Source organism: Myripristis murdjan, chromosome 7 (assembly GCF_902150065.1).
Source record: "Myripristis murdjan chromosome 7, fMyrMur1.1, whole genome shotgun sequence".
Lineage (NCBI taxonomy): Eukaryota > Metazoa > Chordata > Actinopteri > Holocentriformes > Holocentridae > Myripristis > Myripristis murdjan.
The window spans coordinates 24,550,142-24,572,446 of NC_043986.1; the positions used below are offsets into that span (position 1 = coordinate 24,550,142).

The following is a 22,305-nucleotide window of genomic DNA, read 5'->3' on the forward strand; positions in this document are numbered from 1 at the left end:
ATACACGAGCCATGGTTTGTGTTAAGAAGTAACAAGCCCACATATTTTTTAAGGATTAGTAAGACTTTGAATACAGCTGTGCAAGAATTCTTCCAGAGAGATCGTTTGTAGGACAATTGAACCAATTTTCAGGCATTTGTAAATCTATTTTTCATGCATTCACTACTTCATATGGAAATTAAGAGAGTACTCTGGTTATTTTCAAAAGATTTTCTGATGGGCAACTACGCAAAACAAATCAACAGAATTTTGATTCAGAAAATAAGAGTTATCTCCAGGGCAATGGAAAAATACTGAATCAAGACTGAGTTTAAACAAAACATAATACTTAATATATTGAAAGAATACAATGCTAATTTCTTTGCTATAACTAAAAATAATTGATATTTACAGAATCTATGATAATCTAAAACATGGTGAATTGATGAAAACCAGGTGCTCAGTGATTGATAAGAAATATTTATTGTTTACCAGTAAATTTGCAATGCATTGTATAAAGCTGTGTCACATTCTGTTATCATACATCATATCTTACAATTCAAAGAGAGGACTGAGAGTAAAGGACTAAAGCAGGATCCAAACAGCACTCCACAGGATATTGTAAATAAAGGAAAATCAAGGAATGCATATAATTCGTTCATTTTGCTGAAGTGTTAAGAAAAAAAAACATACAGTTGTGACTGCATGGATGAACCAAGAGAACACACACAAGGGAATTTTCTGACCTCTATAGGAATGAAGCATCCATGAGTGCATGCTTTGGTGAAGCAAAACCAAAATTATACCGAAAAAATAAAGATTGACTTTCTCAAAGTCTTACAAGAGCACATATTTCTGATGACTTGGCACTGAAAATAAAGAAAAAGATAGGAGTGTCATCATCTCCTACATTTTTAGTAATTTTTAATTACTTTCCAGATACACAGTGCAGTTCAAAACACACAGCTGACACAGGCTATGCTAGGGATTGTTTTAGTATTACAGCTCTCAAGGGTCACCAATATTTTCATATCCTTAAACGACGACAATCTGTCTATAAGGAGGAGGACGGATAATAATCAATCATGGAAACTTGTTGATGATAAAATCAACAGTGTATAGGGAATGAAGTGGTAAAGAACCATTTGTGCTTCAGCTGTAAACTCAATTCATCATTGATATCTCTGTATGTGTCGATTCCTTTCAGCAGCATTATGTTACATTTATTTTCAGTCATTCCATCTGACAGAAGAATTAGTAGATGTGAATGAATGAATATTTACATTGTTTACAGGTGCGCCAGCTAAAACTGACAAGAGTTTGCCGGAGAAACAACAGATCTTGCAGTACAAATAACTGACCTAGATGTGCCAAGTCTTTCTCACTACTGCACTAGGAAAGGAAAATCTAGTCTTGGGTCAAATTCCTCATATACACACATTTCACAATATATCAACACAAATGGATTTTGGGGTCGATGCAGTGCCTTAAATGCTTTGTAAATGAAGTGAAACGCCCGACATGTACCATCCATACAAAGCAAGTCTGACAGAAGACAGAAGGCAGGAGCAGCGGCAACGGGAAACCTTGATGGCAGACAGTCCAAAGATGAGGGAAGGATTTGAACACCTTGAATCTGAGTCAGCAGTGAAGAGGCCGGTGAGGCTAGGCTTTTAAACATAGAATTGCACACTGGAACATCCCATCGTCAGCCCCCCTCCGCCCACCAGTGAGAAAGGCCTGTCCCTGAAGCAGATGTGGGATCCCACCCCTCTGCCTTGCTGAGCGGAGAGAGAGAGGCGAGGTTTCTTCAAAGACGGGTTTGTCCTCAGAACTCCTCGTGAACATTCCTGGCGTAGTCCATGAGCTTGCTGCCTGTGAAGTATTCGCTGTACTTGAGAATCTCCTCCAGCTCCAAGTTATGATTCTGGTTCTCATCTGCAACAGCAATCATCTGCTTGGCCTCGTTCAATGCGTTGTACTCGTTCATCGGGTCCATGTACTCCTGTAAACCAAGAGGAAGACATGGGGGAAGACAGAAGAGGGGAAAATGGTACATGTTACACAAGTTTCAATTCATTCTGCGATTGGAAAAGAGACATCCACCTATCAAGTCCTTGTTTGACCACAAGATAACACTTAAACAGAATGGGTCCTCTATATATTAAGAGATATTGACTGGAAATTTCACATCGCTGTGCTTTCCCAAAGGATATAAAGAGTGTGAGACCAAATCAAGACTGCTGATGTTACAATCTTTCTACCTACCTCCAGCTCATCCATGGTTACAATGCCATCATGATTCGCATCAATGACTTCCTCAAACTCCTTCTTCCTCTCGCGAACCCAGTCATCATCGATGTCTTGAGCCTGCTGGTTCTCCACAGTGCCCATGGGCAAGGAGATGAACTCTGACAGTGTCAACTTCTTATCACCATCCTGGTCTGTCGGCAAAGCACAATAAACATATCTAAGTCACACTCGACAAGCATGTATACTGCTGGATACATTTCAACATAGACCTCAACATAAAACTAGGCTCATTCAAATACCAATTAGCATCAACGTAGAAAGTGATGTAATGTACCAATTTAACAGCAACAAATTAAAACCTAAACTGATACATTAATAACCATAAATATATAGAGGATGGTAAAACCCTACAAACATTCCTATTCATCAATGCCCCTTCTCTAACACAAAATATAGCTTGATTTTACAGTTATGGTTTACAATTGGCATCTGCTTCTTTATTACCTTGCAATATTTAGACAACAATCATTTCAAAATATTTACTTTGAGGAAAACATAAGAAAAGCCCACACATAAAATATCTCAATGTGACAAAAGTATTGGAGTACAATCTATGGTGACACATTTTAAGGCAATGCAGGAAATGAGCAAAACCTCTAAATGTGCTGGAACTGTCCAGTTAACATCAGAGTAAGAGTCAAGTTTAATGGCATTTGTGAACAGACAGACTGGAATAAAAAGTGCACAGCTACCACAGGGGCAACTGAACATGGCATAATTTGCACTGCCACCAATAAAAAGTTAACTTGATGAGAGTACAATAACCAACATCCACCTCACTACAGTAGCAGTACACAGCAGGACAAATCAAGCCTCTATTTGAGGGAAGCAACACCTACCGAGGTCACGGACAATCTCCTTGACCATGTATTTGAGCATGCCTCGGCTGTGCTCAGGGTGCAGAAAGGAGAGGAACTCCTGTTCATTCAGCAGCTGGTCAGCTGGGGGGTTGTCAGCCTGGAACCAGCGGTCCTTCAGACTCTCTAAAACCTCCTGCGCTGCAATGACAAAGACAAAACAATGTTAATGCGACTAGACCTCTGCAGTACATCTTCTCTTCATATCAAAAATTAGGGTGTGGAGGGGAATTACATTCAGATTGAGCAGCAACAAACAGGTGAACTGCTTGAGAAAACAGTAGTGCTTCATACATTTTGCTCTATACTTACTTTCCTCATCCACTTTCAGATCTTCATTGTTCTTTATTTTCTCGGCAACTTCTTTTTCATTGAATCCCTTGCTGGCCAGAAACTTTACTCGGTATTCATCCCATGTCACATGACCTACGGAAACAGCATCAAATAAGGATTGGGGTTGATTCTACACAAGGACTCTGTCCAGAGTTGGTTTTGGCATCCGTGTCGGGAGATGTAGTCACAGGTGGACAGGTGAGACAGATAACCGTTCAACACCAGGCATTATCACGTGTCTCAAATGTGTCTCCAGTGACCGCTTGTGATTTGTGATCGCAGAGTCATCAGAATTACTTCTTTCCTTTGTCTTCTTAATTTGATTACGCTGTACCTTACTTTAACTCTCTCCTGTTCCCTTCTTCCTCCTCCCTTTTATATTCCATGCTTTTACTGTCCTATGCTATTTATCTCTGGCTCATTAACAAAGCAGCTGTTCCCAGCAGCAACTTTTTTATTTTTGGATTACCTGACAAAAACTCCATTATCTCACCCCAAGAGCAAACTTCATTCAGATTTAACTTTCATGCCAACAGTCTGCTCTATGAAACACTTCAGGTGTAAACCCCATTTACACCTGTATTTAGCACTGTACACTTGTTATGGGATCACCAAAGAGGCATATTAAATGTAGCAATTGTAAACCTGTGGCACAGTGGTGCAACAAAAACCTGACAGGCCTCACAATCAAATCAGATATCAGTGCCTTCAAATATTAGCTGATATGAATTTCTGCTCATGCATCAAGCTACTGAACCTCGTATGGACTCAGCTCACCATCTCCATCTGGGTCAACAGCACGGAAGCTCAACTTGTTCTCCTTCACAGCCTCCTGGAAGTGCTCCTCTGTCTTCTCCATAATCCAGCGCTGCATCTCCTTAGCACTCACACTCCTGTCTTTGTTGAAATCAACTCTGTGGAAGAGGAGAAACTTTTTAGTTGCTAACTGGCCTCAGCAATGTCATTATTCCCCTTTATTTTAGATGGATAAAACTGCTAATTATAAACTAGTGCCTATGTAACCCATAACACTGTATTATCTAACTGGCTTGTGTCCAGTCTGGAGCTTTTGTTTAAATGTATCCAGCAGCAAAAGTGTTAACATAGCCTAACCATTACCATACAAGGCAAAATAAGGGGACAATCAGTGAGGATTTGTCAAGTAGCTTGCTTCCTGACAAGAGAAATTTGTCAAGTCACAGTGGAGGATTAGCATAAAATATGGACTGACTTTTGCCTCAATATATCAGACTGTGGCTCACAGCTTTACAATTGTATATTGTAAGGAGAAATATTTACAATGTATGGCCATAGGTGGTCTATTGCACCTAAAGTGCTTTTCTTCTTTCAGGAATAAAGGTATGCTGGGCTTTTTATGTGCCACTCCAATTCAGTTCTTTATTTAAAAGAGAATTTGCCCTATATCTGGGTTCTACCCTCTCTAAAGAAAAAAAAAAAATGCTTGCAGTAAATAAAAAACTCTCCAACCACTTATGCAGTTTTTCTTCCCTTTGACCCTCAGTTAACTTTTGCCACAATTGGGTAAGGTTTTGTGTAGACACTGTAAGAATTTCACAATTTTTGAATGAATAAGCCTCAGTAGAAATCATGCTGCATCATGATTAGGCAATACACATGATTTTCACAACACTAAATTCACTGTCACACTGCATGTGTGACATAACCAGAGCACACTGGCATCCCACACATCTTCAGGCTGTCATCAAGGTGATTAGTACAACAGCTGAAGATAATTTATAGAGGTTAAGCCGTTCTATTTTTATTCTATTTGTGAAACATCTGGGGTTGGCAAACAACACATTGTTCCATATATTTATGACAATTATCCATGCTTCTTTAAGAGCCTGCAGCCAGAAGCCTAACAGGATGGTAACCCTGCTACATTTGCATATCCAAATGCACAACTGATAGTAGAATATGACACACACACACCAAATGCACTGAGACGTTGCACTGTGCTTAACATTTTGATTATTTGCTTGCACCTACCTGACAGTTCTTCAGATATGAGCAGAAAGCTTAAGAGCTCCTTTGATCTATCTAGGTCAGGGATGCTGCTACTGGCAAGACCTAACCTGAAAGAATAATGAGCACATCTTACTTGGTGAAAATTTCAATCAGCTTCTTCCGGTTCCTCCTCGGCTCCGAGTCCTCCTCAAACTCCTCCATCTCTTTGCCCAGGAACACCTCCTGATGGAAGTCCTTGTTGAGGTGGCCGTCCATCTCCATCTTCACTCCGTTCAGGTGGTCCGGGGGGAGAATCTCGTTATCATCCTTGCCGGTTGGGTTCTTATCTTTTAAGGCGGACATGTTGGCTGGCCGTGCACAGACATCCATGGTGTGGAGCAGGAGGTAAAAAAGCAGGGACACAGCCAGGGGGTGTCTACACCACACTTGCCTCTGAGCAGCCATAATGGTTACTGCTTACCCCTATGTCCTAGGGAAGAGTGGAGATAAAAATAGCATTAGTTAAATGACATGCTACTTCACTTGAAAAGGTAAAGTTGTTTGTCAAAGTGAAAGCATCAGTTGGATAATGTGGTGCTGCATGTTAGCATACAGCCTTAAATAATGGACTTATAGAGACATATCCTTCACTGCGCCTGGACAGGAAGCGTTCACGTCTAACAAGATTTACTGTAAACACAACCCGCCCACAAAACATGAAACCGGTTTCCTCCTAGCGGCAACTCAAGGTAAAAATATATATAGAAAATTTACATAATGTGTCAGTCAAGTGTCACCACAAGCTGTTAACACAATCAATCAAAATCTTCATCTCTGTTCAGTAACTCAAACAAGTTCAACCTGCTTAGCCTGCAGAGATGGAGCTATGTCTGCTCCAGTTAATCTGTGGTTGAGTTTAAGTTCATAAATAAGACATGTCTTGGGCCCGGGCTTGCTATGTTAACCGGGTAACGTTAAACATGGGGATGTTTCCAAGTTGCAGCAGCGAAATATCACATTACTTGAGCCTCTTCCTTAAACGCACCATGCAGGTTGTAAGTTAACGCTAGCTTTTACAGCGTAACAACGTCAGCGTTACTTGACATTCATTTGACTTGAATAATATCTGTCAACGTGAAATTAGCTACTTGCTCAAACGACAGCTAAAATTAATGAACGTCACTAGTATGTTGATTTACTGTATCAACGTAATTGTGGTAATTCTGTAACTAGAGGCTAACACAGAGACAGGCTAACGACAGGCTTGTAGTTGCTAAATGAGCATTTTAAAGCGACGTCGAAGGGCAAAGCCGAGGCTGACCAACCTGTCAAACACGCCGGATAAACCAAAGTACGGACACGTCGCTGAAATGAGAACTGGGAAATGAGATACGGCTAGCTACGGCGCGGCTGGCTAAATGTTAGCTGGTAGCGTTATTTCATGTCAGCGGTGAGAAAACCAAACAGACCTGCGGTGCTTCCCTCCAGGCAAGCTGTCAGACTCCAGCTAGTTCCTGTACACGTGGCTCATCCACTCCCACACTCCCGGGTCAAAATGCAAGGCGGCTCAAACATAAACACCGCGGTGGGAGAAACCTCGGCTGTCAGCTCCACGCCAATATTGCGGCAAAAGACAAGCGCTTTCAGTTGTAGCTGGCTGCTGGCACCTCTCTATCTGCTCCGAAAACCAGTATCAAGCTGGTTAGAGTGAAAAATATCTCTTCCGGCAGCACTTTCAAAGGAAAACCTTTGTCGATGACGTGTGTTAAACATTGACAATTGTGTTGAAACTTTATATAGTACCATACTTAAAATAAAAGCTACTTTCATTGATGAGTTTGTAGTTAATGAGCTAAGTACCATACAACTTTTTTTCTTTTTCTTTCTTTCTTTCTTTCTTTTTTTTTTTTTTTTTTTTTTTTTTTACAGCACTGCATATTAGGTGTGCGAGGAGTCATATACCGTGTATCGCTCAAACTAAAATACACGCAAAAAGCCTCCAAGACATTAAAAAAAAAAAAAAAAAAATTGACTAAGCTGTATAAGCTCTGGTTGTGACACATTTCCCTGAAACTGAATAATTCCAGTGTCAAGTCGGCCAGAATAACCCACCACAAAAATGGGCTTGCATGTTGCATGCTGAGGGCTTTATTTGTGAAATAACTGTAATTTAGCCACAGGAATTTAAGTCTTATTCTGAGAGGACAGCAGGTAAGCTTGTGGAAGTCCTCGCTGTTCACCTCTCTTATAGACAGACAGTAGCTCTAATGGTTCAGCTTTTTGCGTCCCCTTATGTATTTGCGCGTCATTTGGGCTCATATTTATTTTTAAAACGGTTGTCCTTGTACGATTTTTGTTGTTTTGTCTGCCGTTTTACGCCTTTTAATCAAGCAATGTAACATTTACGCTTTTGTTTTGAAGGAAAAAACGCGCAGTTTCCCATATGACCTTGTTTCTTTGTGTTTAGCTTGACGCTGCTGGACTGCCGCTGCCTTGCTGACTGTGCTGCCAACAGATACAGGAAATAGGATGGCCTTATTATGGAGCCATATTGGAAAGGTAATAGTACAATTTTATAATTTGAGCTTCTGCCGCTGGGTGGCGCTGTGTTCAAATCTAATATTTACTCAGCAGGCGAGTAGCAGTTTATACATGGCGTGAAGTAGTATTCTTAGTTGTGAAGTATTAACAAGTAATTAGCTGGCAGGCATTCATGAGCCAACATGTTACTTACCCTGATAATAATATATGAGATATAGGAATTTCAAGACCTTTTAATTAATTGTAGGTATGTCTAGGCCAACACTTCAGATTATTTAAAAGTACTGGAAACTGAGATGTACATTCTGAGAAATATTTGCATTATCTCTTTTATATTTCTTAATGGAGACTTCAAACAAGTAAGACATCTTCGTCAGCATAAAAACACAAAAGATATGCGTACAACCTGCACTCTGCACGGTAAAGCACAGCCTGTGTTCATTCTCTGGCAGTTTTTCAAGTGACAGATTGTAGAAGATATTGCCTGAGGGTCCCTAAAAAGAGCATAAATTCTTCTCTATTGCTTGGATCTAAACACAGGGCTTTGGTAGACTAGAGTAGGCTAATATTGAGCCAAATGACAGACACTCTCAGAAAGATACACACACCCTTATACACATCTCTCTCTCTTTCTCTTTCTCCCTCTCTCTCTCTCTCTCTCTCTCTCTCACACACACACACACACACACACGCACACACACAGCTCGTCTGCCAAAGAACCTCTCCAGCTTGCTACAGAGTTGTGCATTTCATCTATGAGATAAAACAGAACTGAATACGACAGTGGAGTTGCCAATAGAGGCAAGGGAGAGAGAGAGAGAGAGAGAGAGAGCGAGGGAGAGGGAGAGAGAGAGGGAGTACGAGGGAGGGAGGGAATAAGGGTGATGATAAAACACTGTGAGCCCTCCTGTAAGCTCAGTGAGAGAGCAAAGGAGCAACTGAGACCAGAGGGAGAGTGAGTGCAACAGGGCAGGTAAAAAGAGACCTACCACACACTCCAAACCGGGCTCTCTGACATGAAACTTGCACATGGCCTTGGACTTGATGACTTGTTGGGACAGTCAGTAGACAGCACCTGAGTTGTTTTGGCCAGAGGCAGAGAGGCACACTGCTACCCGCACAGTTCATATGAACTGTGATAGCAGTGAGGAACCAGTTCACACTTCAAGGAGAAAAGAAGGAGGCTGGGCAAAGACCTAAACTGGACCTCATCCAGCTTCTCTTGGACTTTGCTCACGAGGATGGACAGACTGATTTGATTGCTGCACTGCACCTTTTGAGGGAAGCCCAAGTTTGGTGGATCTTGAAGTTTTTCCAACTACCAGGCAGCTTTGTCAGGGGGGTCCACTGCTCAGAGTGAGAAACAGCAGGAGAGAGGGGGGAAAAGAGAATCTTGCCATCCATCTCTATCCCAAGGCTCCCCTGTACCCCACCCTCAGCTTTGGACGCCCCTCCTCTCTGCCTCTTCCTTTGCCCCCTGTGCCCCCCCAACCCCTCACCCCCCAACAGAGCAGAGAGCGTGAAAAATCTCACTAATGGGTTTATTTGCTGTCAGATCTGCGCCGATCTGTCATTCCCTGGGACCATTCTGCTTGACACATTTCATAGTTGAGTAAGCCTCTTGGCTTTCTGGCTAGAGTTAACGGTGCCCCTGCAACGTTGTGCAGCCTGAGAGCTCATCAAGAGGAGAGGCAGCAGCAGCAGGCAGACTGACAGTCTCTTGGACAGGGAGTTTCTGGAGCTGCATTCCTCCAGTCCACTCTGCTCCCTGGTTGGGTCTTTGTGCTTGTGAGCCTGCATCCAGCACGAGCTCCATCCTCAGTCTCTGTCTAACCAGAGTATTTTTGCAGGGATCCTGGTGCTGATTGAAAGAGTGTGAAGATGTGGTGTGGGGCCGGGCCTCTGGCAGTTGTGGCAGCAGTGTTTTGGACTCAGTGTGTCCTTCTGGAAGGGGTGGATGCCAAGAAGGAAAGGAAGAGGCAGAAGGAGGCCACTCCACAACACACAGAGACGTACAATGTCACTCTCTCCAACAGTGAAGAGGTCGGTGGGAGTTTCAAGGTAGTAACTGAAATGTTTGGCTTTGAAATCACTATTCTTAAGATGTGTATATTTCAGGTTGGCTTCAGATTTAATTGGCACATACTGTCTTTTATGAACTACAATCTTATGGTGCTATCAGTTTGAAAGAGAAAATAGTGATAAAAAACAAAAAGAGAAAGCTTAAGTTAAAGTTTGCATGTATGTGGCAGATTTATACCCATTGCCTGCAATGCATTTAAACTTCAGAGATGTGTAATTTCTTGTCAACACATGCAATATTCAGGGCAAGTGAGTGTGGCAAGAAAAAAGCTAAGATGGGACAGGTCTGCCCCGCTAGGTCAAGCCTCAGACAGTGAGACGGGCAGAAATGTGTGAAACACTAAATGGATGACTTCCGGAGGAATGCCTGGAATGTGGACATCTAAAGACTGATCAATGCATCAATTAGTGCACGCAGTGGGTGTCTGCTACCAATTTTCCAGGCTGTGTGAACAAATCAGGACATAGGAAGATTTCATAAATCAGGCTTGATGGGAGTTGATGTCTAGCATTGTCCAATAGTGAAGCAAAAACCTACCAGTTGACTGGGATTATCTATGATTAGATTTTTAAGTTGACAGACACACTCTGAATAAACAAAAATAGTAGATAGTGATAATTTTCTGAAAAGAAGAGAGTAGAGAAGAGAAAAGAAGCTTTATTGATCCCTGAAAGGAAATTGAGTCATTTCAGCAGCAAAAATAAACTAAACACAACTGTAAAATTATTTAGATTGAAGATGTAATGTTCTCATGGCGCTTATAAAGAGTTCCTATTGGCTAGAACATAATTGTTATTATGCTGATCACTGACAACAACAACAACTGCAGGTTGTTTTCATGAGAAACATGTTCCTCTGGCAAAATCACATTACACTGACACGGTTACATTTTCAGTAACAGCCGTTGACCTTTGACTTTGTTATTTATTGGTTTATTGCTGTTGTTGCATATTTTCTGGGGTTTCCAACAGGATATTTGTTTTGCTCTCAGCCCACCCATTGTGTTGGCATTCTCATATAACTCTCACTGCCCTATATACCAACTGTCCCTTTAGCTCCTACCAGGCAGCTGCTTCCAGTGCCTTCTTTTTGTCTGAAACCAAGCAGTGAGGTCTTCTTTGTGTCTTTTAGAACATATTGTAGCTGGTTGTGGCCCAGTGATGTTTATTTGACTTGGTTTGCCCTGTAAAAGCAGAGGCTATGAGGGATGACCTTGTGTCAACCCTCAGGCCTGCTGAAGATTGCACCCTATTGGGACTTCACTTCTCTCTCTGTCTCTCTCTCTCTCTCTTGCATCCCACAAGATGTGGGGTGTGTTGCTATCTTCACAAGCCTCGCACTATTTCCCTCGAGATCCCTCACAGGCCCGCTGCCATGATGTAATTCCTGGGAAAGTTAGGTGGGCAGATATTTAAAGACCTATGGCTACGCTGTTCCCAGCCCATTGATTCTGTCATTCACAGGCCTAGTCTGACTCCGCTGTGTCTGGGACATCCGATAGGGGTGGTGCGGCCCCGAAAACTGGGGCAGCATGTCGTGTAAGCCCCTCACAAAGCCCCATAGAAAGGGTCCTGAAAGAGAACACCTCAGTGAGGATTAGCCCCCTGTGCCCCCCTCACTAACATTCTTTTCATCTCATCTCCCACAATCAGAGGGTAATGACATAATCACTCCTAAGACGCAGTGTTATGTCAGATAGCGTCTATGCCAAACATTGTCACCTCTGATGAGAATCTGAGCCTTAAGCTTTTAACATCTAAGGTGGGGAAGCACTCGTGTTCAAGATTGGAAAATGCCTTTGCTGGTGCCACTCTACCCAGGATCCAGTTAAAGAAAAAGCGTACCACACACCACGCAAGTAATGGCAAATTTGCTTTTCTTGGGTAGTTTGTAAGTTTATCCCATTACACATAGGTAGCTTTTAAATCCTGGAGAAAACAACACATTCATTTGAGCTGTCTTGGCACTGTATTTGTATTTTTAAACAAGCCAGAATTTTATACTCCACATTTACATTTTTTTCCTTGTGCCCAGTGGAAACAGTGGAAAGTGCTTCTTATGATGGCATTCATTTTCTATCTGACCAATCCCGTGTGTGGGCTGTTGGCAGGGCGCTGTAGTCGACTGCATTCCACAAGAGATTTTCCATTTGAAATTGATCACAATAGCGAGGTGTGGAGTTGAGCCGTGAGTGGAATATTTATTAGATGATAGCAGAACTGAATTCCTAAACAACTGTGAACTTTGTGCAGTGTGACAAAGCATGCTGACTAATTAATCCTTTTGGAGCACTGTGTTAAAGGTAATACCATGATAAACACTGCAGGGGTGTCATGTGTAAGCCTTATTACTCTCCACTCTAAAGATGAGAGGAATCTGTCATTGTTGAGAGCAGTGAAGGATCTGTGATGGCTGAAATTGAGGGAGTCAAGTCAAACATTACGCCTGGTGTGTTGAGTAATGGCTGGGTTTAGCCCTAGGGGAGGGTTTGTGTTTCCCCTCTCTCATCCCCAGTGATGATTAATGCAGCAGTGTGTGGGACCTTTTGGATCACCCTACGTGCTTGAGTCAGGACCACGTCCCACAGGAAACAGGGCCACTGTGGGAGCACACACCTCTCACACACTACTGATGGTGTGGCCCTGTAGCCTGTGATACTTGCCCTCTTACATGATACTGAACTCTCCTTTCATGATGTCAGAGGTTTCAAAGGGTCACGCTTATTTAACGAGGTATGATTACTTAATGAACTGCATGAAAAAACAGATAATAAACAGTGCTTTGTCATTACATCTGAAATCTGCAAGCAAAATAAACTTTCAGGACTATACTCCCCTTGCAGCCCCCTTTAAGCGCCAGAAATTCTGTTTATACACAACAGACATAGAGGGCCTGTTTTATTTGGATTTCATTTCATTTCTAATAGCTTCAGATTGATGCCAGATTTATAGAAATCCCTTAATCTTGCCTGATTCTTATCATGTGCTGGTCATGTTGCTTTGATTCACATTGGAGTCGTGAAACCATAATTTCACCATTATTGCCACTCTTTTATACAGCACACAGCCCAACTGTGGATTCTAGCAAAGACAGCTACTGCTGATAACTCCAAATATGATGGTCTGTTTTTATGATGGTCTGTGTTATTTCATTTTTTTAAATTGCACTGAAGGACACTTGTTTCAGGGTCCTCGTGAGAGCCATATCCATATACAATGACATTTCTCTCAAAACAAATCACAATAATACAGTATTTGGGGAGATTGCAGTTTCTGCTGCAGTGGTCAGATTAATGATAAATAAGTCGCCATAATCATAGTAATGATGTTTGGTATTTACTACGTATCCTATAAGAATCTGTATGATGCATTATACCTTTTTGGTAAATGAAAGATGAAACTGCTGCTTTGCCATTTCTATAATTACCCTGTAACCCTTTTAGTGTTGCCTTTCAAATTTCTTATTTGAAATTTAAGTATTTGTAATATAACCCCACAGGACAGAGGAACAAAGTAACACCATAATAAAAATACTGAAAGGGAAGTAAAATGAACCATCTATGTACTTATGTGGCGTAGACGAGAACCACAAATGAATCACATAAAAAGTAGTGGAGCCCAGAGTAAAACCATGGGGCATACCTGTACCTGATATGGAACTGGATCCACCGCACTTTTCAACAGCTCATTTTACCTACCACAGGGAAAATGAGCACTCACTCCATTTTCAAAGCTATAATTTGTACACAAAACAGATGTGACACAGCAATCAAAGTTTCTTTCAGCTTATTGACTTTTTTTTTTATATATATATATCGGGAGGAAGCCAGGATTGTCTCTGGTAATTTCTTAAACATAAGCACAAATTTAATCACTTTCTCTCACACATGCACTTTGATGAGTGCACAGACAACAATGAAATGATTGAAAACAAAACATAAAACATGCCGTCACTGTACTTTAAAGAAGATAATCAAATTTATTATTATTCAATAACTAACTTCATACTGGAGCACAACAACCCCCCATGATGCTCCTCTGAAAATAGTTTCAACTCTCTGTCAACATATGTTAAACTAATAGCAGCATACACATAGTGTGAAAGAGTAATTATGTTTTGCACATGGTGCTTGCCAATTGAGTAATAACACAGTGAGAAGAGAACAGAGTCAACATTGCATGCCTAACTGTATTTAGCTCTTCGGCGATAAATCCTCAAGGCAATCTGTGTCTGTGAAGTGCAGCGGTGGGGAACACGGGGGTGGGTGTATGACGACCGGGACGCACGCAGGCTACCAGGATCCCCTCGTCTTCCACAGCCTAGGGATCCCTCCCTCCCAGGATGGGACAGGCCCAGGGTTAGCCCCATCCGCCCATGCATGGATGACTGCACAGGGAGTAGTACAGGGATGTAAAAACAAGGGATTATGGAGGGCTCTCCATCATCCTGTCCAGCATTAAACCTGCTTGTGCGCAATATTTTGTTACCTGCAACTGAAGTTTCACGTGGCGTTAAGTTGTTCATTGTACAGTTTGTTTGTGTGGAAAGACAGAATAACCTGGTGGGTAACCAGGTTATAAAAATAAGATGGTTCAGCTCCTACATCTGAAAAATTCAGGAGCTGCCTACAATGGAGTAGAGTTTCAGTATCAGTTGCAGCCCCAGAGACAAGTTTTAACAGTTGTGTTTGTGTTTTTGGTGGCATGCTGCCCCGGGGAAATATTTTCCCATTTTATTGCCTCAAATAAATTCAACTTAATTTTCCCAAACTGCATAACAAACATACTTAAAGCAATGCATGTAAAGGCTTTATTCATGCAGACCCAAGCTGCTGTTTTGATTCACTAATTGACTCAAATGTTATACATCATTCAAGCGCTGTATTTCATGCAGTAATGATACAAAAATACAATCATTTCTGCACTCTGTTCACTTTAATCTTGTGCCATGGTGCGAAGGCAAGTTTCATCTCATTCTTAAGACTCGGCGCTGGATAACATACCAGCCTGTGTTGTGATTTAGAGCCCTGCCACTGAGGAAAAACACAGTCTATAGTGTCAAGAGGACTTAAAGTTTCCCACCTTTAGAAAACCTGACACATTCTCCCAGTCAGTGCTGGAATGGCGTGCGCTCACACCTGCTGACAGACGAGGCCATTTTGAGGCGCTCACACATCAGCAGCGATCAAAGCCAGAGAGCTGGTGTTCCTCATCAGCTCTCAGATTGATACCTGGACCGGCTCCCTCCCCACTTTGTTCATGAGCTGTACGTGCTGATACAGAGCTGTGTGAGGGAATCTATGGTTTACTTTGTGCCACAGTCAATACCACTGAGTGAGGGATTGAACTCTCCTGACAGGCTTTCCTGTGTCATCATGCAATATGGTTTTTATGTCTGCATGTGTGGACTCCTAACACACGTCTTTGATGTTTTCTGTGCAGAGGTAGAAACTCACCTGGATACAATGAATCACAATTCCTTGGCAAGCTGTGTGAGCCACCAGTTATGTAGTGCATGTTATGCTTTGGCAGCACAGAATGCCTAAACATACGTGGTGTAGGGCAAAACCCATATAAAGGAAAGACTTGAACATTCTTTAAGCTGATGATTAAATTATTTATATAGAGATTTGCTGTTATTTTGCAGCTTAGAAATGAAGGTAATAATTACCTTGGTCATAGCCTTACTTCCTAGAGCACAGAAAATCCTTGAGGGCATGGTTTTAATGGTTTAATTACAATGGCGTGTGTTAAAGAGGATAACAAGCCCAGAGTATGTGGCTGATTTCCTGGCAATGATATGCTGTCTTTTTTATTATTATGTAGGGAATAGCTAAGATGTATAATTATAAGTCACATGTGTGGGCCAACTTGCGCTGCCTAATATCTTTGAAAAAAAAAAAAAAAAAAAAAAAAGCAGACAATCATCTGTGACATGAACACAGAGAAGAAATGTGAAGCTCTGACTTTCTTGGGATTAGCGGCCACAGCACTGAAGCCTTTGTTTCTCACTGGCTGTCAGTGAGGGGCGGGTAGATCTTTTGGAACATACAGAGCTGTCTAAGAGTCTTTTGTGGTGATGATTCACGCCATTATTTGACAGACACTTTCACAATTAATCCCAGTGGAAATATACTAAAATTGCCAGAGGCATGGAATACTTGTGAGCCCCCCCCCACGCCTCCCGCAGTCCCCAGTCATCATGTTAATATTTGCTAAAGCATCCAGAACAGGTATGCTAATGAATAACACTGTCAGGCACAAGTTTATAAGGCAAAGGGAAAAGCATTTCATCCAATAGCCTCCCAGTTTTATGGAAACGGTGCTGAGTACTGTAAAAGTATCCTTGTCTTGACAAAATCAGTCTCGCTTTCATCTGTTTCCAAGCCTCAAAATCACAACAAAAACACAGAAGGATCCAACATGCAGCAGGCTCTGCGCCTGTTAAGTTGTTTATTTTGTCTGCTGTCAGAGAAAAGAGAGAGAAAGTCAGAGAGAGCGAGGGAGAGACTGTGCGGCAAACCCAAAATATGAAACCTTTTTTTTTTAATTCCGGTATATTGAAAAGACAAACAAGGAGTTACTTTGTTGCGGTGGAACAAGAGGCGAGTCTTTAACAGTGAAGAAAGGGGCATGTTGGTTTTGCAGATAAGTGATCCGTGTCCTGCTGCCAAACCTAAACAAATTCCATTTCAGACAGCTCACCTCCATGGCTCGTCTTTATCTCCTCTTCTATCTCAACCACAGTCACTTGACATTTGGGGAAGGGCGAGGGTAAGATTCAAGGTTTTTTTTTCTTTTTTCAGTAATTGGAATTTGTACAACTTCACGTTTTACCATAAAAAAAGAAAACCGGTTGCAGTGTTATGCATATGCAGGTTTGTTCCAGAGGTCTTCTTGGAGTGTGTAAGAGCATGATTAGTTATCTCCCCAATGCATCCCACCATCCTATACAGTAATTCATAACAGCCAAGTTCTTTCAGATAAGCAGAACAAGCATGCACAAGGTTAGGAAATACACAAACAACCCTAAATCATTACACTCCTTTTTGGCTTTTATGGTATACAAATACACATTTGTTATCTCATTTATTAATATTTCAGTCATTACATTACTCACAGACTGCAGTGTTCACTTAAAAAAATGATGTTATTTCTCTGGGTATGGGAGAAAGTGTTGGCCATTTTGACATGTTGTTGTAGACTAATTGAGGTCTGCAGTCCACAGAATCTACATCACACGCACATGGACAGACTCATTTTTCACCAGGCTGCTCATGGAAATTTTCATGTGTTGAAAAAAAAATCACTTGAGAAGGTTTGTTTATATTCGCCCAAGCTTATTGGGCAAATAAGAACTGACGTGGCACCTGAGTGAATTATCTGGAATGAAAAAATAAGCATAAAGTGAACCTTTTTTTGAGTGGAATGGTGACTGAACATAGTTGGCAATTTGGCTTTAGCCTTATTCCTCTTCAAGGAATTGCAGTACACTGGGCAGGGAAGAAAGACAGAAAGAAAGAAAGACGTTTCCCTGTGTGACCTTCCTTGATGTCTGGCACCATTTAATAGTATCTTAGGGCAAGATTTTCCAAAGATGGTTTATAAAAAGAAATTATGACTCACTGGATTTAGTTACGTAGGTACAATAGTTTGCATTATGCCCCATCGGGTAAAATGATTTCAAACTAAAATATCTCATGAATCTTGCAATTAGAACGGTTTTGATTGTTTTTTTTCTGTGTCATCTTCTCTGCCGTAGATTTCTGACAACCAGAGAGTGGACCCACTGGGATCATGGATGGACTTTGTCAAACGACCTGTTGGCAACTTCCCTGCAAAGTGTCGCAAACGGAAACGACCCCTGGTGAGAACAACAGATGGACTTTTTTGTCATGTCTTTGCTTGCTACAAACCATCATCACAGTGCATTAACATTTTGGATCCAATGTCCACTTTTCCTCCATTAGCCGGGCCCACCTGGTCCCCCAGGTCCTCCAGGTCCACAGGGACCTCCAGGCTCTCCTGGGGCAGAAGTCACCCAGGAAGTTCTTCTCCAGGAGTTCAAAGAAATGATAAAAGGTACCTGAACAGGTTGATTTCCAGTCCTGGAACAGACATGTCACTTCCTATCGAGGTTACCCAGGAATGTTTTTATTAGTTTCACAGAGATAACCTTGCATAGACCTTTCAAACTCTGTTTAAAGCATCAGGTGAAGAACACGCCCATTTTTCCAATCGCACCATCACAAAAACATAGTTTGAAAACTGACTTCAAGGTTAGCTCCAGCAGATGTGGTAGGGCCTGCATTGTGATAACAAGAATATATTTCCATCAGAGGCTACAGAGAGGAGAGCAACAGCACTGGACAGACAAACCAGCCCTAGCCAGCTACCCATGGCTCTCCTCACCCTGGAGGGGATGACCTCCTACAGGCGAATAGAGGAGGCTTTCCACTGCAAGCTGAAGGGACCTGTGGTGGTCGACAAGAAGACTTTGGTGGAGCTCCAGAACTTTCAGACAGTATGTTTGTTTGAAACCACGGAAATGTTTATGAACTGGTTCAGCATGACTTGTAGTGCATGGCTGTGAAGCTTTGGCTAATCCTCCCTACAAGGTTACCTGCTTTGTTTCTGACCCATTTGCTTTTTTTCTGCTTTTTTTGGAAAGAACAACAGTTTAGTAATCATTGCTTAGTTTGCATGGGGGGAATTATGAGAGGATCATCCCGTCAATGGTAACTGGCACTGGCAAAGCAGTGCCACTGTGAGGCTTAGACTGGCTCTTTGGTCAAAAATATCTACTTTTTCAATTCTCCACATCACTCTCTGGGCGGCATACAAAAGGCACTCTGTCTGTGACTTGGAATAAAGTGTGGAGAGGACAGAAATAGACACTGTTTGAAACAGCATGCTGTAGTGGAAGAACTATGCCCCGTTGGGACGCACTGACAAGGCAGGAGGAGGGAGGCTTAGGCTTAGCCTTCCTTAGCTAATACAGCACTACGTTATTGCAGAGCTGTTACTATGGCTTTTGAACTGCATAGTAAAAATGTTTCTTCCAGAGCGTCAGAAGTAAAGAGCGAGACAAATGAGGGAAGACACAAAAGATGAAGAGGGTTACAGCAGGCTTTGAATCCAGGCCTTTGTGCCATCCACCCTGATGAAATATCCTCGAGAAAGACAACAAGGAGAATTTCCCTTCAGGGATCAATACAGATCCACAAAAAGATCTAAAAATCCCATTTCTATGACTTTTCTGTACTTTCAGCCTCCAGCTAAAGGAGCCTTCCTCAGAGGGTCGGGAATGGACCAATCCACTGGGAGATTCACAGCGCCCATCACAGGGATCTACCAGTTCTCTGCCAATGTCCACATTGGTAAATAACAGTATCTGACCCATGTGAGATGTAGCCTACAACAAGTCTTTAGAGTTTGGCCAGAGAAAATTCCTGACTGCACATTATGATGTGATACTGATCAAAAACAGGGTTTTTTTAAAATGAGAACCACACTTAAGCCAGTATCTACAGGTAATTATGAGAGCTTTGCCTCCTTCCAGACCACAACGATGTGAAGAGGAGCAAGAGTCAGCTCAAGGCCAGGGACAATGTTCGGGTACTGATCTGCATTGAGTCTCTCTGCCACAGATACACGTGAGTATGCCAAGGGTGGAGATGAATCTCTGGAGAATATATCCCCTCAGCACATGTCATTCACACTTGACCAAGCACTCTTTAGTAAGTTGTAATAGTATGTTTGTAAATTGTAACCATGTGGTTCTCATTTGTTATGGTTGTAACACATGCTGTGGTCAGAAATACCTCTACCTCCCGCCAATAACAGTTAGTAAAACTGATCTTGAGAACTAATTAATATAACTTTGAGCCAGACATTCTGCCTTGACAGTTTGTGTACTCCCACCATTTGACAGAGATGGTTTATTGGTGTTTAATGCCACTTTAACTGTCACCAGAATTTATGAGCTGTTAAAGGTGTTGTCTGTTATAGTTTGTGTGGAACCAGTTTGGCATTTCCTGTATAAAAGTGGAGCAGGTCTTTAAAGGAAATGTCCTCTCACTCAAGGCTCTCGTCCCTGTCGCCTAACTAATCTTTATAGGCTCACCTTTGACACCTCAGGCAGCCCGTTGTGTCCAGCAGCATAGCAGCAAATGCCCTTGTTTGGGATGTGGGAGGCAGATAATGAACAAATATCTGACGCAGTAGTTCTCCGTGGCAGAAATTGCATATCCAGTTGGGAATGGTTGCGAGTTCTTTCCAATATTTCAAAATTTCTATTTACATAAAGTCAGCGAAAATTGTTGAAATGAATTGCTCCCTAAACTCTCCCCCGGACTGTGCAGAGCTCAACAGCCTCCCTCCTAGCATGGTACAATGAGAGGAACATATAAATAATATTATTATGATGGGTTACCTAACCCAAAAGAGTGCTTGGCTTTTGCTTTTCTAGCCAAAGCTCCAGCCAGTCTCGCCCTCCCACACATGAAAATGCAGAGAATGTGAAATGAGGCTCATTGCGATGGCAGTTAGAGTGAAGACAAACATGATTGATTTGCCATAAAAATGTAGCATTTTCCACTTAACAGGAGCCAGTGCTCTCACTGTGTGGTTGAAGCCTGCAGCGATGAAACCACAGTCTATGCAGCCTCGAAGCCCATGTAGAATTCAATTCCTAATATAAAGCGTTGTATATGTTAATTTAGCCAAGTCTTATGGAAAACATATTTGGCATCAACTGTTGAAAACATATTTCATAATATTTGCTTAGCAGTTTTTCTTTCAATTTGATGGCAGGTCGCTGGAGATGATTGTTGGATTGGAAAGTAACAGCAAAATATTCACTGTCAGTGTACAAGGGCTGCTGGAGCTACAGGTATGCAGCACACACACACAGACACACACACACTCTGATGCAATACATGTGCACCATTTCTACATAAATATATATTTTTCTCTGCAGGCTGGACAGTACACATCCATATTTGTGGATAATGCAGCCGGAGCATCCATTACAATACAGAACGGTTCTGATTTTATGGGCATGCTGCTTGGTGTATAGCCTCACACCCCGCCCTATGTGCTATTTCTTCAATGGACTACTTATGAGCACTATCATACAGTAAACATTCATGGCGGAGATTTGAAGGAGTCTAGCTTCAGAGAAAGTAAGGCTGCCACTGGACTTAACTGCTTGGCAAACGGTGAAAGGACGGAGTGAAAAACTCGAGGACTCAGTTTGTCTTTCACAGTGCACTGCCACTTCCCCAGGGAACTTTGTTGCTTGCTGTCACACCAACAGAATAACCTGAGCAATAAAACGGTGAATGTGTCTGTTACTTTGTCATAATTGTTGAGAAGCTCGTTACAGTAATCTTAACGGTACACCAAATGTCAGCGTTGTACGTTCTGTTCTCTGAATAGATGTTGGAAAAGCCGGTGAACACGAAATAGTAAAAATGTGTTCTGTCTATACTGATATGTTGATGTATTTCGTCTACAGTGTGTACAACACTTTTGAAACATAGCTATTTTTCTTATGAATTAAGTCACATTTATATGCATTATGTATGATACATAGACTCTGTGAGTACACTGGACAATAGAAATATGCTCAGTAGACATAATATGGTCCTATGAGATCTTGGAAAAGTGACGTCCCATATATGTAATTACACCTTTTGTAACATAGCTATTGCTGTATTATTACAGTTTTTTTCAAGTGTCAGAGAAATCCAGATAAGCTCTGTGACTGTAAGGGAGCTGAGAAGGATTTTTTATGCTAAGTATTTTTTTTTTTTTTTACAATGCCATTTGCGTTATCATTTATTATGTGTATTTTTGCTGTATTTTTATTACTCTTCCTGGCATATAGTTTTGTCTGTAATTTATGATAACTGATACTCCAGTAACATTGGAAAGTCATTAAAAAGCATTGAAATTTGATATGGTATTTATGTTTGAAATGTATCCACATGTTTTGTGGAAAATGTATCCATCCTGATTTGATTTTGATTCACATGGACTCTTGAGACAATGGATTGGATTGCAAGAATAACACGGTATCTTTTTACTATTTTCTATTAATGCCCATGATATGCTATAATTTGAAATTAAACTATTCAAAAAACACATTACCATTTGTTTTCCACTCATAATAAGTCCTGGTCTTGTGCCTGTTTTCTCACTGTTTCAAGTGCCTCAGAGAAAAGGG

The 22,305-nt window shown here is 41.6% G+C and overlaps 2 protein-coding genes across 5 annotated transcripts in view; one reads left to right on the forward strand and one right to left on the reverse strand.

Annotated features, from left to right (window-relative positions):
- Nucleotides 1–439: 439 nt before the first annotated feature.
- Nucleotides 440–7,148, reverse strand: sdf4 (stromal cell derived factor 4). Of its 2 annotated transcripts, none has more exons than XM_030056302.1 (7): nt 6,920–7,148; nt 5,605–5,940; nt 4,260–4,396; nt 3,462–3,575; nt 3,132–3,290; nt 2,248–2,423; nt 440–1,984 (listed from the first exon to the last, which is right to left on the reverse strand). In XM_030056302.1, exons 2-7 carry the CDS (start codon nt 5,913–5,915, stop codon nt 1,808–1,810), a joined length of 1,074 nt encoding a protein of 357 aa, XP_029912162.1. In that variant the 5' UTR covers nt 5,916–5,940; nt 6,920–7,148; the 3' UTR covers nt 440–1,807. The 2 variants fall into 2 exon arrangements, with proteins under 2 accessions (XP_029912162.1, XP_029912163.1); XM_030056303.1 differs by lacking the exon at nt 6,920–7,148 and adding an exon at nt 6,776–6,904.
- Nucleotides 7,149–9,478: 2,330 nt separating this feature from the next.
- c1qtnf12 (C1q and TNF related 12) overlaps nt 9,479–22,305 on the forward strand; it is a 28,909-nt gene continuing 16,082 nt past the window's right edge. Inside the window, exons 1-8 of one of the 3 annotated variants that reach the window (XR_003928492.1) lie at nt 9,479–10,052; nt 17,836–17,940; nt 18,044–18,155; nt 18,413–18,597; nt 19,345–19,453; nt 19,636–19,729; nt 20,889–20,967; nt 21,055–21,593. Coding sequence is in view for 2 of the 3 variants with exons in the window: in XM_030056406.1 (XP_029912266.1) it covers nt 9,873–10,052; nt 17,836–17,940; nt 18,044–18,155; nt 18,413–18,597; nt 19,345–19,453; nt 19,636–19,729; nt 20,889–20,967; nt 21,055–21,153 (963 nt within the window). In the remaining variant the exon portion in view is untranslated. Of the gene's footprint in view, nt 10,053–17,835; nt 17,941–18,043; nt 18,156–18,412; nt 18,598–19,344; nt 19,454–19,635; nt 19,730–20,888; nt 20,968–21,054; nt 22,224–22,305 lie in introns of those variants that run through there. The other 2 variants (XM_030056406.1, XM_030056407.1) reach the window with 2 other exon arrangements.